The 15,273-nt window shown below is 52.4% G+C and overlaps 10 protein-coding genes across 10 annotated transcripts; 5 read left to right on the forward strand and 5 right to left on the reverse strand.

Annotated features, from left to right (window-relative positions):
* Window positions 1–252: 252 nt before the first annotated feature.
* On the forward strand, window positions 253–728 carry LTS14_005016 (uncharacterized protein; the record flags this gene model as incomplete). The annotated part of the gene is made up of 4 exons (XM_064837715.1): window positions 253–405; window positions 475–541; window positions 595–650; window positions 705–728. 4 exons carry the CDS (start codon window positions 253–255, stop codon window positions 726–728), a joined length of 300 nt encoding a protein of 99 aa, XP_064694419.1.
* Window positions 729–926: 198 nt separating this feature from the next.
* On the reverse strand, window positions 927–1,897 carry LTS14_005017 (uncharacterized protein; the record flags this gene model as incomplete). The annotated part of the gene is made up of 2 exons (XM_064837716.1): window positions 927–1,669; window positions 1,705–1,897. The coding sequence occupies 2 exons, from the start codon at window positions 1,895–1,897 to the stop codon at window positions 927–929; spliced, it is 936 nt and encodes a 311-aa protein (XP_064694420.1).
* Window positions 1,898–2,310: 413 nt separating this feature from the next.
* YVC1 (Calcium channel yvc1) lies at window positions 2,311–4,266 on the forward strand (the record flags this gene model as incomplete). The annotated part of the gene is made up of 2 exons (XM_064837717.1): window positions 2,311–2,327; window positions 2,385–4,266. 2 exons carry the CDS (start codon window positions 2,311–2,313, stop codon window positions 4,264–4,266), a joined length of 1,899 nt encoding a protein of 632 aa, XP_064694421.1.
* A 236-nt stretch (window positions 4,267–4,502) lies between these two features.
* On the forward strand, window positions 4,503–5,198 carry LTS14_005019 (uncharacterized protein; the record flags this gene model as incomplete). Its single annotated transcript, XM_064837718.1, has 3 exons — window positions 4,503–4,693; window positions 4,808–4,976; window positions 5,055–5,198. 3 exons carry the CDS (start codon window positions 4,503–4,505, stop codon window positions 5,196–5,198), a joined length of 504 nt encoding a protein of 167 aa, XP_064694422.1.
* A 145-nt stretch (window positions 5,199–5,343) lies between these two features.
* Window positions 5,344–6,912, reverse strand: LTS14_005020 (uncharacterized protein; the record flags this gene model as incomplete). Its single annotated transcript, XM_064837719.1, has 2 exons — window positions 5,344–6,762; window positions 6,787–6,912. 2 exons carry the CDS (start codon window positions 6,910–6,912, stop codon window positions 5,344–5,346), a joined length of 1,545 nt encoding a protein of 514 aa, XP_064694423.1.
* Window positions 6,913–7,385: 473 nt separating this feature from the next.
* On the reverse strand, window positions 7,386–8,551 carry LTS14_005021 (uncharacterized protein; the record flags this gene model as incomplete). Its single annotated transcript, XM_064837720.1, has 3 exons — window positions 7,386–8,140; window positions 8,206–8,372; window positions 8,433–8,551. The coding sequence occupies 3 exons, from the start codon at window positions 8,549–8,551 to the stop codon at window positions 7,386–7,388; spliced, it is 1,041 nt and encodes a 346-aa protein (XP_064694424.1).
* Window positions 8,552–9,724: 1,173 nt separating this feature from the next.
* LTS14_005022 (uncharacterized protein) lies at window positions 9,725–10,829 on the forward strand (the record flags this gene model as incomplete). The annotated part of the gene is made up of 3 exons (XM_064837721.1): window positions 9,725–9,745; window positions 9,801–9,935; window positions 9,987–10,829. 3 exons carry the CDS (start codon window positions 9,725–9,727, stop codon window positions 10,827–10,829), a joined length of 999 nt encoding a protein of 332 aa, XP_064694425.1.
* A 72-nt stretch (window positions 10,830–10,901) lies between these two features.
* LTS14_005023 (uncharacterized protein) lies at window positions 10,902–11,588 on the reverse strand (the record flags this gene model as incomplete). The annotated part of the gene is made up of 2 exons (XM_064837722.1): window positions 10,902–11,518; window positions 11,585–11,588. 2 exons carry the CDS (start codon window positions 11,586–11,588, stop codon window positions 10,902–10,904), a joined length of 621 nt encoding a protein of 206 aa, XP_064694426.1.
* Window positions 11,589–12,047: 459 nt separating this feature from the next.
* On the forward strand, window positions 12,048–12,794 carry LTS14_005024 (uncharacterized protein; the record flags this gene model as incomplete). The annotated part of the gene is made up of 1 exon (XM_064837723.1): window positions 12,048–12,794. One exon carries the CDS (start codon window positions 12,048–12,050, stop codon window positions 12,792–12,794), a length of 747 nt encoding a protein of 248 aa, XP_064694427.1.
* A 187-nt stretch (window positions 12,795–12,981) lies between these two features.
* Window positions 12,982–13,498, reverse strand: LTS14_005025 (uncharacterized protein; the record flags this gene model as incomplete). Its single annotated transcript, XM_064837724.1, has 2 exons — window positions 12,982–13,027; window positions 13,083–13,498. The coding sequence occupies 2 exons, from the start codon at window positions 13,496–13,498 to the stop codon at window positions 12,982–12,984; spliced, it is 462 nt and encodes a 153-aa protein (XP_064694428.1).
* Between the last annotated feature and the right edge of the window lie 1,775 nt (window positions 13,499–15,273).

The following is a 15,273-nucleotide window of genomic DNA, read 5'->3' on the forward strand; positions in this document are numbered from 1 at the left end:
CATCCCTTGCCAGCGGCTATTTACACGAACATGAAACAGCTCGAGCTCGCTGCCGCCCATGACGTAGCGAGAGGCATGAGGGGCCATGTAGCAAACAAGATATCATGAAACTCCTCATAAACAACTCCAAAGGTATATCTTTCGACTTCACTTGCTCGAACTCCTCTTCCATCACAAATCCCCTCTACCACACTTTGACTACAAATTTGTTGCTCAATTGAACAACTCAGATCAATCTCGACTTCCACCATCATGTCCGACCGCCCCTACGACCAGAGCGCCGCCCAAGACGCCGGCTACGCAGCAGGTGAAGCTCAGCAGGGCTTCCAAGACGTGGGCAACGATGCTCGCCGCGACGAACAGAGCGTCGAGAACATGCCCGAGAACGTCGGCCGTGATATCATGGTATCCCATCACCTTCTACCATACATGTACTGTCTAAAATTCGAAGAAATGCTAACCCAAATGCCCCAGGACGCACCGGGCAAGGTAGCCGGTAAAGTCGGCGAGATGTTCGGTGGAGTGGACCGAGATGCCAACCGTAAGTCATTGCATACCCAGGCGAAGCTGATACCACAGCTGACATTATGCCAGGCGCCGAAGGCGACGTGCAGAACTTTGACAACAACGAGCAGAGCTCTTTCGATCAGGTCAGTAGACATCATCTTTGCAAGCAGAGCCATCCATTGACAGAACACTGCCAGGGTGAGCAGCAAGGGCGTCAGTAAGCGGTCTGCCGCACAGATCTAGGCAAGAAGTGCTAGGGCGTACTGCGTTGCCAGAAATTGAATGAAGCATGACGATATCTTATCACGTAGTCAACCCGAATACCATGGTCATTGCATGTCTGATGTCTCCTTCCATCGTAACTTCTCTCCTTGTTCTCTGGTTGATGTGCAGTCGTCTTTGTCCACGTCGGCAAACAATCACTTGCCTCTGACCCTTCCCCTACCCCTGCCCCTCCCAACCGGCCGCCCACGTCCCCTCTTCGCTGTCCTGGTCGATCTCGCTGGTGTACCCTCCTCACTCTCCTCAACTTCCTCACTACTCTCCTCACCATCCTCATCTTCTCCGTCCTCGCTGCCCTCACCCTCATCCTCTTCCTCCGCAACCGACTCCGCCTGTCTAGCAGACCGTCTTGTGCTCGGCGCTGTCGCAGCTGCACCACCTCTACCTCGTCCTCTCGCTTTCATCCTACCTCCTCGCACAGAAGGTGTCGCTGCTTCGCTGGGCTCGACACTGAAACTGGGTGCGAATCGGATGGGTGGTTGGTCCGCGAGATTTAGCTCAGGTAGCTCAGCTGGACTCTCTGCAACCTCTTCATCCTCATCGGCGAATCGTTGTCGCCACTTCAGCTCTGCGTACTCCTCCTCTGGCAGTGCAAAGTCCTCGCAATGGATCTTGTTTTCAGCCTCACTGTAGACATCTGCATCTTCGTCCTCACTCGAAGTATCCAGGCTCAAATTAGACAATTGTCGCGCATCTTCCCGTTCATCCAGCGTTTCTAAATCATAGAGGGTCTGCAGCTTCGTCCAGATACCAGCCGGTTTTGTATGCTCTGCGCGAGGATGTATATAGCCATTCTCCAGCAGGAAGCTATGCAGAGCTATGAGGTGGAAGTGCTTGTGGATGCCTAGCTGCTCATCAGCCTGAATCGCCGACATCAGCACTGATCCCAATGCGGAAGGCACGAGCTTCTCCTACCAGTAGGCTTCCATCTCATCAGTCCCTTGAGCAGTCCAATCTCTTCTTCGTCCGTCCATGGGTCATTGAGCAGTTTCTCGTCGCTCTTGCTTGGAGACTCTCCTGCCGACTCCACAGGTGTACCTGGTCCTGATGGCGATGACTGTGCCGGCGAAGTAGCCTGCGATAGGCGTGCTCGTTTCCGTGGTGGCATCGTTACCGACGTGTTGTAGTAGGTAATATTTCACTACCGTCGCATTCAAGCTCCATTGTCGACCTGCATAAAGCTTGGACGATAGTTCTATGCACTGACACGCAGCTGCCACGAGATGACGCCGATCTCGTCCACTTCTCACGCGCCGCGGCGCGAGTGGTGGGGAAAGAACTTGGCGAAGATGAATCAAGTTTCTGTCTGATGAATGCGACACGGTAGAAATGTTCTCGTACACATCTGTCCCTGAGGAGGACCTGTTAGTGAAGGAACCATTCGTTCACCTGATATTGATTGAACCTGGGTAATCCACCACCATCAACAATTTCGTCCAAGCTTCGGAGAGCTCTTATTCCACGATAGTCTCGAGGTTACAGGACGCGCGCTGGGAGTAGGAAGCCGGCGGTAGAAGGACAATGGTTCGCTGGGCGAAGTCAGTAGCAGATACAGCTGGGCTAGATACTATGCATGTATACTGATTTGTTGGCAGGCTCTTCGGCTTCAGCGACAGAGACCGACGCCATTCCCACGATGAGATTCAGCATCTTCTCCCTTCACATCGGGAACGTCAGATCCCGTCTGCCATCCCAGCCAAGCAAGTCATCTATGTCGCCCTACGCCTGAAGTACCAGATCGAGCAGATCGTGCCGTGCGAACTACCGGAAGAGCGCATTAGTGCACCGCACAGCAATGTCATCACGCCGGCTGTTGTCAAGACTGCCAAGTCTGCTGGAAAGCTGTCAGGCCACAGCGAGGACTACTCGTCGTGTGTAGTCTACTGCCTGCTGGTCGTCAAACACTGGTTCAAGCTGCAGGCTCAGCTCGAACTATGGGATGCCGACCTCCACAACGTCCGCGCGACAGCATGCGAGGTCATCGCTAAGAGCATCATCGAAAACGAAGAGGACATGCCATACCTCATGGAAGACGTCCTCCTCAAGCGCTATGCCATCGTGGTCGACGGCGAGGACACCGTACCCTCGAACGCTATAGAAAAGGCCGTCGACCTGCACGCCGTTCGAGTCATCGCCAGCTCCGGCTACCAGAAATGCATCGCCCATCTGTGGCGCGGCTGGCTGGTCCAAGATGAAAATGACCCGAGTCGCTTCGTAGATTACAAAGGCAAGACGAACACATCCTACTGGGCCCACCTGGATCCAGATCGCATGCGTGTTCCTCAATACCAGAATGCCGTCCAGATCATCATCTCCTTCGTCTTCCTCGGCCTGTACACGGGAGCGATCAATACCATCAATCCGTCCGGCGATCTAGACATCGTAGAAGGTCTACTCTACCTCTTCACCCTCGGCTTCATCTGCGATGAGCTATCGAAAATCTATAAGGTAGGGCGATACTACCTCGGGTTCTGGAACACCTTCAACAGTATTCTCTACGGCCTCCTCACTATTTCCTTCATCACGCGCATGATAGCTCTCGGCCACGACTTCGGTAGCGCCGAAAGGCGTCGCATGAACGAATTATCCTACGACTTCCTGGCATTCTGCGCGCCGATGTTTTGGGCGAGGATGATGCTTTATCTGGATGGTTTCCGCTTCTTCGGAGCCATGCTTGTCATCCTCAAAGTCATGATGGCCGAATCGCTCATCTTCTTCGCCCTTCTAATTGTCGTCCTAATTGGTTTCCTCCAAGGCTTTATAGGTCTAGACCAGGCGGACGATAATCAGCTGGGCGCCGTAGGCTTCATCGTCAAGCAGATGGTCAATGCTATCATGGGCTCACCTGAATTCGACGGCTGGGATCGCTTCGCGCCGCCATTCGGATTGATACTTTACTACATCTACAACTTCATTATTATCGTCATCCTGCTGAATGTGCTCATTGCACTCTACAACTCCGCCTACGAGGATATCACCGAGAACGCTATCGACGAGTATCTTGCGCTCTTCAGCCAGAAAACCATGCAATTCGTACGCGCACCGGACGAGAACGTATTCATCGCTCCTTTCAACCTGATCGAAATCGTCTGTATCTCCTTACCGTTTGAGTGGTGGATGTCGAAAGACCAATACGAGCGCCTCAACGACATCGTCATGGGCACAATCTACTCCCCTCTCCTCCTCATTACAGCATGGTTGGAAACCCGCACGGCGAGGATGGTAAAGTGGAATCGATCCCGGCATGAGAGCGACGACGATACGGTTGAGGAGTGGGAGCAACTTGCCGAGGAGCTGGATTTGGAGGGTACGGGGTGGAGTAAGAGGGTTGAGGAGAGCGCGCCTAACGTTGTTACCGAGGCGGCTGTCTTGGAGGTGCAGAAGTTGAGAGATGAGGTCAAGGAGTTGAAGGAGTTGATGAAGACGTTGATTGGGGGTGGAATTTATGGGGGCGCGCATGATGATGCTCCGAGGTGAGCAAAGTTTCATGAGGTTGAGACTGAAATGATAGTTGTTCGCGTAGAGCTCGTGGCCAGACCAAATTGTATATACCTGTATTCATACCATTTTGCGCAACTATCTCTCTCCGAAGCGAAGCAAAGCTCACAATGACATCACCTAAATAAACACTTCAGCTTCACTTATATATTCCAAAGAGCTTTCGTGCCTTCCCTTCTCGCCCCAACACCTCACAAACACTACCACCAGCAACAATGGCAGCAAAATTGACGCCCCTGAAAGATCTCAAAGTGCTCAAACATCAGATCCCAGCTCATGGCTTAACACTGAATACTTCGATACAAAACAAGCCTCTCATGATCTATCGTTCTGCCTTCATGTCACCATCAGCATTGAGTATTGAGAGTCATCTTAGGAGTGTAGGTGTCGTGGAGCCACAGTGGCGGTATACTATGTATAGTACTTGTACGCCAGCCTATTAAGCCCTTTCACGAGAGTCCTGCAGGCGGTTACACGGTATTGTGCTTCATGCTGACAATGCCGTAGCACATTTCCACAGTACATCCCACGAAGTCCTAGGCATAGCGAACGGCAAAGCTCGACTCTGCTTCGGTCACGAAAACAATCCGTCCTGTGTCAAGGAGACTGTGGCGAAAGGGGATGTGATTGTTGTGCCGGCTGGGGTGGCGCATCGATTACTTGAGGATCTGGAGGGAGGGTTCGAGATGGTTCGTTCGCTCACGCCCTTAATGGTGTGCTACTCCTCTTACGGCTAGCAGCTACTGCTGACTTTCCCTCATGGCTAGGTCGGGTGCTACCCCAAAGGATTCAACTGGGACATGTGCTATGGGAAGAAAGGGGAAGAGGGTAAGATCGAGAAGATCAAGGATTTGGGGTGGTTTGGAAGAGATCCGGTCTATGGGAGTGAGGGGCCTGCGCTTGATTTATGATGATGTCTGCTCTTTATGTCTGTATGAATACACACTGCTTACTTCTATTCAAATAGAGCGACTACTTCTCATCTATGTATATATCTAAACTTTTGGATAAAGCCTTCAGCACTAGAGACTCGGACGGAACGAGAGTTCTGATACATCACAACCACCAGCCAGGCGGACCCTGCCAGGTCGGTCCTGACCAGTGGGATCCCTGTGGTGGTTTGCCGTGGTGACCATTGCCATAACCATCAGATGAGGTCTTGTGCTCCTTGTACAACGTAGCAGAGTCCATCACAGAGTTGTTTCCAGACGCGATAAAGTCTTGAGTCAGATGCGTGGCGTTGTGGAAGCTCAACCTCGACCATCCGTATGTCGAATCTTCCGCGTAACGAGAGTAGTTCATGAAAGGCCGAGTAAGAGTATCAAGACCATCGTAGTGACCAGCGGCTCCGTTGGTAATATACCAGGGGAATGTTGGGTTGTTGAGCTCGTTCGGGTCGACCTTGCTATCGTACATAGGCGCATTTCGCTGATAGGCATGAACGTGCCCACTCAGAACCAGATCGACCGAGTAGTTGAGAAAGATGGGCTCGAAGACGTCTTTGCACTCCCAGCAGACGGCTGAGCTCTTATTGGCGTAGTTGATGTACCACGGTCGATGTCCAGCGACGATGACCCATGGTGTCTTGGCACGATCGACTGCTGCCAAGTCTGCTGACAGCCAGTTCGTCTGTGCATTTTTGATGTTGGAGAAAGGGCCAGAATCTTCCATCTCACTCCCGCCAGGCTCGTCTGGCGAGATGAAGCCATGTCCGAGATCTGTCTCGGTATCAAGTTGGATGAAGTGCGCCATTCCCACATCGTAACTATACCAGAAGCTCTCCAGGCCGCCAGAATGAGCCGACGGCATGCGGAAGTGGTTCCTGTAGCCCGTGAAGTTTGTCTGACCAGGCATACAGATGTCGACAGTGTACGAGATGTTCTTGGTCTTGTCAGTCGTGCCACCATTGTCACAGTTAGCTTCATGGTTGCCTGGCCCGACCATGTAAGCCTTGTTGCGTGTGATTGGAGCCATTTCATCGTAGAACTCGTTCAAGATACGCTCATACACTGCTGCACCTCCAGCTATCGTAGTGTTGGGCAAGAATCCTTGAATTTCTTCCTTCAACCAGTAGTCGGCGTAGGCAATATCTCCAGCATGCATGAGAAAGTCATAAGTATGCTGGAAGTCCTGCAGACTCTGAATGGTGTTGCGCTCGCCGGGTGCAAGAGGGTTGGCAGCTCCTTTGCCAACGGTCGTGGTCAGACCATCTGAGCCCATGGTACCAAGATCGACGACGACTGCAGCAACGAAAGGAGTGTGGTCGCCAGCGGGTCGTGGGGTGGTGAAGTTGTATGGCGAGGTAGTGTTGCTTCCAATCAAGTTATAGTAATAGACAGTGTTTGGACGCAGTCCCTCAAGCTGAACGTGGTTGTTGTATGTCGTCGACGTCTGGTAGGTCACGGACACGTTGGAGCTGGCATTCTCGCGAAGGTCATCCTGCTGAGTTCCATAGTAGACTGTGGGCTTGGAGAGCTGGTCATGAGTGTTCCAGCTAACCATCATCCCAGTTGCTCCAGCATAGGCAAGATGGATCTGCATTGGAGTCGTAGCATTGGAGGCTGCTTGCGCCATGGTGAGCCATGTTGCCGTGACGGTCATAGCGACCTTGTTAGTGGAAAACATTGCGAAGGCTTGTGGCTTTACTACCAAATACACAAGACAAATGAACGACTTTTGACATCTATATATCTGCTGAGCTGGGAAAGACGGAACACAATTGAGTTGTGGTTGAGTATAGCGGACCATGACAGTGACATACCATTTTTTGGCCACGTGCTGCGTGGCTAAATCCTCTGTGGCTGTAAGCAACGTCGGTTTGTTCTAGTCAGGAATGCTTTTGAAGGGAAGTACGAGAAGATATTTTCTTGGCACGTCATTGGCCAAGAATCTGAGCCTCATGCAGGGCAGAATAATGATCGTCCTTGCCAGCATTTCCTAGCATGAAATTCAATAACCAATCCAGTTCACTTCTGTGTGCGATCGGCGAGGTACAGCACGCTTAGGATACTGAACCAGACTGTACGTTGGAAGCTAACCCATGCCTACGAATGTTGGCCACGCGTTATGCTCTTCAGTGCTGTTACAATCGTCTATTTCTAGCCTCGACCATCCTGGACACTCTTGCTCGACTTCCGGATATCGGGCAAACTAGACTCCGGTACCACCGGCCACTCGTCCGGGCGCAACCAGAATGCATCTCGAGTACGCTTATTGTTCATCAAACCACGGATATCGAGTAGGTCAGTCCACCTTGATGCTCGAGCTCGCTTGTCTATCCAGCCAGGCCCAAGCCGCTCAGTAGTGCCGTCTGGATCAAGATAGCACTTCTTGTTCTTGGGTAGCAATCGACCCGGGTGGATGAAGTTGATCCAATAAGTGTAGATGACCATGGGAGCAGCCTCGAAGACGTAAAGAAACCATTCGTGAAACAACAGTATTCGGCAAAGCGGCGTGCAGTGCGTGACAGTCTGGGTGCCAAAGGACTCGATGGCTCTTGCAGTACATCGCAGAAGTACAAACGTCGAAGTTCCATAAAGCATGATGCAAAGCGTTCGAACGTTTCGAGTAGCCAATCCATCCCTGCTGGCCCGTCGATGTAGATATGCGACCATGATGATGAAGAAGAGTTCGAGCACAGCTTGCAGCAGAAGTGATGCGCTGAGGAGCTTTCCGCCGGTAATGAATATGGATATATCCGTGGTGTGGCGGTTGGCACCAATGTATGCAGCGCCAGCTGCAGCCAACGCCTCGACCGCCGCTCCCAAATATATGAAAAACAGCGTGACATGACCAGGGTCGAAAGGTGCGTACATCGGCAGGTGGTACATCAGTCGGCCAAGGACGCTGTACTCTGTTGAGAATGTTAGTCTACGTTCATGCGCTTCTGAAGCCTGCACTCTAGCGTTTGCAACTGACCTGCAGCAGAGTATATTGGAGGGCCGGCGTAGAGAAGGATGGTCTGGGCCATGTATAGGCTGGAGCTCGTGGTCTGAAAGCTACTGATAGCGCGGCAGACCCAGCCTGCGGTAAAAACACTCCCACCCCAGACCATGAAGAACGTGATCCGCCAAGCCTTGTAACGACTGCGTTCAGCGTATCAGTAATCGCACGTCACGGTAGTCCTTTCCTCGTATCAGGCTTACAAGTTCTGGTAGATGTGTCCCAGCCATGAGAGGCCAACCAGGATGGAAAAGATGATGGGCAACACATGGCTTGGCTGGTATAGATAGACGCTACCTTCTGCCCGCTTGTCAACGGACATGGTCTGTATTGGTCAGTGTAGCTAGTGACAAGACGTTGGAAAGTTGTCGTTGATGAAATGTGGATAGAAACAGCAGGAGTGGCCGTACTTGTCCTCAGTCATCGCCGCTTTATAGTAGTCGAAGTGATCAATCACCACATCGTCCGCCATCTCGTAGCCTACGCAAGGCTGTATCCATGCCTGAGGGCGGGACATCGGCCTTCTTATGGCTAGGAAGATGTCTGGGTGAAGGAGCCGACCATTGTAAAATGAAGCTGACCAGATAAAAATGATCAGGTCAGCAGTCGCTTGGCACTGGGCGGGCGCAACATCGAACCGCATCGAGACGAATGCTAACTGTTCTTACCCTAGTCCTTGGCAAGGATCGACGACAACAGCTCGGTTCGACCGCTCGACTGCTCTCAACTCAGCCACATCGACCTCGTCAAAGAGTGCAATATGAGCTCCCAGCGCGCCATGTTGCCCTTATGGACATCTTGCACGCACCTGACGCACCACCACTATGCCTGGAGTACCGTCTGGACGAGGGTGTGATGGCTGCCGCAAGCAAAAGAAGAAGGTGGCATAGAGTCTGTTGCAATGAATCGCCACGCGTAAGCTAATCTATGCATAGTGTGATCAAGCAACGCCCTGCTCAAGATGTGCAAGGCTTAAGATTGAGTGCGTTGGCGCAGGACTTCAACGATTCAAGTTTACCACCCCTGCGAAGTTTGAGAGGTCGCGAAGCGGCTCGCCTAAGACCGGAGATGGCAGCATACGTTCAGCGCTACTATGTCGACCTCCGCAGTGCGAGAACAGTACCCTGATAAGTTCCTTTGGCGCTATCGTGGGCTCGGGCATGGAAGCTCGATTCAATCTGGCGTGGGGCTATGGGGATTATCTCCTGGTGAGCAATTCAGCGAGACTACCAACGACGACACATCGTGAAGTGTCTCAAGCCACACTCAGCTGACCTCTCGGACTCTGATGTTTTAGGACCTCCCTCCCCTGCTTGGCACCAATCGGGCTCTTGACGCTGCAGTAGCGGCCGTTGTCTCTGCCCATAACGTGTACATGAACCGCCAGCCAGTAACACTCAAGTGCCTTCGGCAGTACGATCATGCTCTTCGAACCCTCCGAGTGTCGTTAGATGATCCGGTTCTTGCCCAATCTGATGCGTCACTGTGTGCTGTCATGGTGCTGATGGTCTGTCAGGTAGGGGTGCGACTGATCTGCTGCAGCTGTCTGTGATTGTTAATAGCTATCTCAGGACTTGATGGGCACCCAAAACGAGATTGCCACAGGGCACTGCGAGGGCGCCGCTCAGCTTCTCAAGGCTCGGCAGAATCATTGGCCGGCCGGTATCATTGGGCACAAGCTCTCCCTGTCGGTGTGCACTGCAGTTGTATGTGCCCACGTAGGATTGATCTCGAGTCCAAGCTAACATAATTTTTAGTTGATTGAAAGTTTCTACAATCCGAGGATCAAATTCAGCGAAGCAGAGCTGAGAAGCTTCTCATCACTACTACGGACAGGCACGGGTGCGGCAGGAACGGTGTTGAGCTCGATCTGCGACTCATATATGCACATGAGCATTTGGGAGAGCCGCTGCGATGATATTTCGGGCGTCTTCGCACTGCCAATAAAAGTGCGGCTAACATGTCAGAGCGTCGCAACGGCGAGACGAGAACTTAAAGACATCATGAAGCTCGTCGACACTGCCCTGGCTGGCCACCACCCACAGAAGGCTATTCTGACACTCGCTACGAGACAGCTGGAGCGCTTCGACATCATCACCATTGGTATATGTCTGCTAAACAATCTGGTGGCATGCGCTATCGACATTGAAAGCCGGGGTGCTCTTCTGGCGGACAACATTCGCCTGATCAGAGAGGTCCTCGATGCGGCTGACGTCGATTCGGTCGAAGGACCATTTGGAGTCACACAGATGCCACTCACTCTGTGTGCCGCCTGGATTGCGTCGCCCGACCCCGAGCTTCAAGCGGAAATAGAAAGAGCATTGGCAAAATACCGCTTCTCTGTTTCATCTATGCCAGGTATCGAGGGCTACGTTTCCAAACTTCAGCGCATGAAGCATGACTTCTATACAAGACTAGGTATGGACCCGGCGGACATGACCAGCCCAACAACGTATCGCGCTATGGACTTGGCGCACCGGGACCCGCATCCAGTACTGCCGCAATCAGCAGCTGGCCAAGCTGTATCGCTGGGTAGAGGCATAACGTACGTCAAGCAAGACGAGCGCAGGGTAGCCGTCAGTCTGCGTCTCAATTCTTGAACTCGGTCTGCTGCGTGGTATCTGCACTCCACATGATGATTTTTTATCGTGCGTACTAGCCAGCGGTTCATGCTACGAGATAAATGCAGTATGGTGCATCTCAATCTTCGTCGCCTTGTCACTTTTGAGTAGCGGCAATAGATCTGTGAACAATTGCGTCTTCTTGAAGTTCTCATGGTCCTTGATGCTTTGCCACCCGATCATAAAGATGATGACCTGGCTCTCGCCAAAGTCGTACCCAACATCTTCGTCAGGTAGAGCAGCTGCAGTACCGCTCACACCGGGCACATTTTCCTTGATCACACGTCGGCCGAATTCTGTGAAGCCCGAGAGGAGTTCTGCGGTAGGCTGGGAGTCGTAGTAGAAGCGTGCAACTTCCGTCACGGGAGCCGTGGTGGCGTCTTTGAGATTCTGGAGGGAGTCAAAGTGGTAGTGTTGCATCCCGGCGGTTCCGTTGGGGTCGCGAAGGCTGTGTAGTGGCGCCATTGTGGTTTTGTAGTCGGGACTTTGAATGAAAGCATCGTTGGCGTCTACCGAATCCCAGACAATCACTCCTTCTAGGATATGTGGGTGTTCGATCTGCATGCCCGCTGCACTGCGGATCTGACCCATGGGTACAGGTCCAAGGCCATCAGGTTTGGGGCCTTCGCTACCTGGCAGAAGTGGGAGTGTGACGACTTCGATAATTGCTGGACAAAGGATTAGTGTGAACCTGTGGGTATCTCTGGGCAAGGTTCTCAGCTTGTCACACTTACGCATGTTGATAATCTACTGTCCGGGGTCGATTCGATGGCGAAGTACACTTTACTGTTCAAGGACCGGGAGAGCTCAAGGTACGAGCATTTGATGATAACGTGCAAGTACCGGGATGTTGGTCGGTCAACGAGCTTCGCCACTCACTTATTATCCGCGAGTCATGCTTATCATCACCACCACTCTTACGGACCGTGCCTTGTACCTCTCACCCTCCCTGTCCGATCATGCTATCGTAGGCTCGGCAGCATCGCGCTGCTTTCTTCGAGAGCTGCAGAAGGTTTCGTCATCCACCCGAGATCAAGCTTTTGAAGCTGACCAACTCCTCACACCTCGTACCTCCACGTCACAGACTCAGCACTTTCCCACGCATAATCACTTTTACAGATTTCGAAGGTCACACTTGAAGAGCTATCCCCGGCTCTGCGATCATCACGCATCGATCCTTGCTACGCCATCAAAGCCATGCCGGGAGCCATCATGATCTACAGCATCATCTCGAAAATCTTACTTCCATTCGTCCTCCTCTTCAGCATACCACTGGTAGCACTTTCGATTGCGACTAGCGTCTTCGCTTTCTGGGTTCTACTCATCCGTGTCTCGATCGTCTACGTTGAGCTCCTAGCCGCTCTGCTGTGGTCATGCATCATACCCGAACCAAAGTATTCTGGAGTGGAAGACTTCATAGCTGCGGAGAGCTTGACAAAGTCTCCGGACAGTATCGTGGCACGGTCTCGACGAGCTTCGAGAAGTAGCGCCCATAGTGAGAGTACCTACCCGCGTCTCGCTGGGCCGAGCGGAAGCGCTGTCACTTTACCTGAACCACTACGTCAGCGAGACTATGAAGGTGTGGGTGGTTGGCGAGACGAGGGTGAAGACGACGCTATCTGGCTCGGCATGAACAGCAGACTTGAGCTACCTTTATCAACATTACAGTGCGAGCATCTGAGCCAAACGAGCTTACACCTCCTTGGAAGCGGCTACAACAGTCCCGAGCGAGTGCGGACACCACACGCACTTCGCACGCCCGGATCTGCGAGACGGCATGGTACTGGTACTGAGAGTCCAGAGAGCTACTTTAGTACGGCACCGGGTATTGCCACGAGAGGCCACCAGAGCTCGCAGTCATTGTCTGGGATTTCACGACCAGGTGGCGCTGGAAGTACGACGAGTCCGGCCTCAATAAACCACAGCAGACGCCCGACGCACTAAATTCTCACAGAGCAAAAGCCTTGATATTTAGACTGGCAACAGGGTATGAATAATCATGTCCGGTACTCCAACAAGCATGTGCACCAACTAAGAATCTCGCCAGCGCGACCAAACGAAGCCCTTATAACGACAAAAGCTTTTCGCTTTTCAGTCTGTCCGTCTCAGCACGTAGCAAGATGTACTCCCTTCACAGCAACAACTCTTCTGGGCTTGGTGGCGACATGAAGTGCTCTCTGGTGTAGTCATCAGTGTTTGCGAAACGTCGGGATAACGATTTTTGGGTCTTACATGACACCTTCAACATCATCTTGGGACCTCTGGCTCTCACGAATTGAGGGATGAAAGACATCTGCTTCAGCTCGGCCGAGAGGATCAGGAGTATATGGAGGTGGAGGATTGCCAAGCTCGAGCTGATCTGGACTGTCCTTGTTGGTCGCAACTTGTGTCGAGGTAGTATGCTGGAAAGTACCATAGCCCTCTTCTTCTGCTTTGGCAGCGCCGCTCCGCTGTGGTACCTTCTGCCGAAGTCGCTTGACATGATCGGCATATAAACAGCAGATGAAGAGCGCGGCGAAGAAGAGTAAACCGCAGCATACGATGATGGCCATAAGGCGGAATACCCCACCGATGGTAAATATGTCCGGAGTTTCTTCCGGCAATGAGGTGCGCTCTAGCGGTCCTGTGGTAGTGGTGGTCCGGTCCATCCTTACGGACTGTGTTGTGAGCTTAGCGTCTGGTGGTCGTTAATCACAGGCTGTCGAGTTCTGGATGTGTCTGTCGAACTGCTCGGAGCCAAGTGTAAAGCAAGGAGATATGTATGGTGGTTCGTTGCATGTGCCAAGGATCTGGTTGAGGTGGTGATCCACTAGCTTGGACTTCGTATATGCTATCACATGACGGCTCGTGATGTTGAGCATTCTATACGGTGATGATCAGCACACGCGTGTCTTGATGTCCAGGTGACATGGTGTGAAGAGCGATCTCACAAGATCCGGCGACGTTGCCATGCCGCGCGGCTGTATTGGTGGCATGTGCGGCTGTAGATGCCGATGAGGAGCTAGGCTACACCGACTCGCCTGATCTCCCGGACACATTCCTAAGTTCGACCAGCTCTGGTGGTTCCTCAGAAGTGTCATCAAACGTCACACCCTTCTTTCGAGCTTTCCCACGCGCGATCCGGACCAAGAAGACGACAGACACCCCCAATGCCACCGTGCAGCAGCCACCTACCACACTGCCGATGACGACCTTGTTTCTGGGAGAGAGGCCGTGAGGCGCTTGTGGCGGAGCCGAGAGTTGCGTTGTGGTAGTGTTGGTGTCAGCCATTGCGTTGCTAGGGACGCGAAGTCGTGGCAAACGAAGAGCGATCGTGCCTGCCAAAATCGGTTGCACAAGCGCAGCACGTGTTCGCGATGGAATTGATGCCCCTTATTCCACAAGTCAGGTGGGCCGCCCTGGCGGTGACGAGACCCGCGAGGATGTTAAAAATTCAACTTTCTGCGGACATAGCTATTGCAGTCGTGAACGAGCGAGTGAGGAGACATTGAATGGATCATAGCATAACGGATACCTTGGTGACCAGCTCTCCACCCACCGCGGCACCTCTCAGCAACTGAACACCACTCGCCACCTCACTTAAACCATGATCAGGCCACAATAGAATCCGTGAATCACCGTAGCTCAACGCCTGACCAAAACCCCTGCTCCAGTAAGTTTCCTCGCCTCCGTCCTAATATCCCTCGACTGCCTCTGCCTCTCTCTCTTCCTCTGCTTCCCAGCCAAATTCTTCCACGTACTAAGAGCAGCAGCCGCCGCATGAATAGGCGCCAAGTAACTGTTCAACAGTCCCTCGATCCCACCGTTTCCCGTTCGCTTCGCGAGCTTGATTGCATAAAGTTCCTTTCGCCTGGCGAGCCATTGTTGGCGGATGACGTACATATCGTCGCGCAGTGTAGTGCATACTCTCGATCTCGTGCGGTACAGTCGATTGATTCTGCCGCTGTGTTCAAGACTAGTGTCTTCTACCGTCAAGAAGTGGATCATTTGGCGGAGCTCGGGTGGCAGTCTGAGTAGTGGCGAATGAAGGGTATTGTGCTGTTTGATCTTTCTTACAAAATGCTCTGTGCGCTTCGGTACATGGCTTTTGGTCTGCGATGGCCAGGCTAAATCCTTCGTCTCAAGCTGTTTGGCTAGCTTCTGACAGAATGTCAGGGATCTGCTCCTTTCGGACGGCATGCTCGAGGAGTCTGTGGACAATTCATAAGTCGGTTGTATGAGAGACGCAGACTCAGTATTCGTGGTTACCAACTTACAGTTCATCAGCGATTGCTTGCGACTCGAGCGAGTTGTGACAGGTCCCAGAAAGTGACTCAGAACCTTATCAAACACGACAAGTGCGAGTGGGCTGGAAGAGAGAGCAGTACGGCAACTACAATGTCTACAACAAAGGAGACTGGGGTATCATTATCATCTTCATCAT

Source organism: Recurvomyces mirabilis, assembly GCF_035927965.1.
Source record: "Recurvomyces mirabilis strain CCFEE 5264 chromosome Unknown scaffold_12, whole genome shotgun sequence".
Lineage (NCBI taxonomy): Eukaryota > Fungi > Ascomycota > Dothideomycetes > Mycosphaerellales > Teratosphaeriaceae > Recurvomyces > Recurvomyces mirabilis.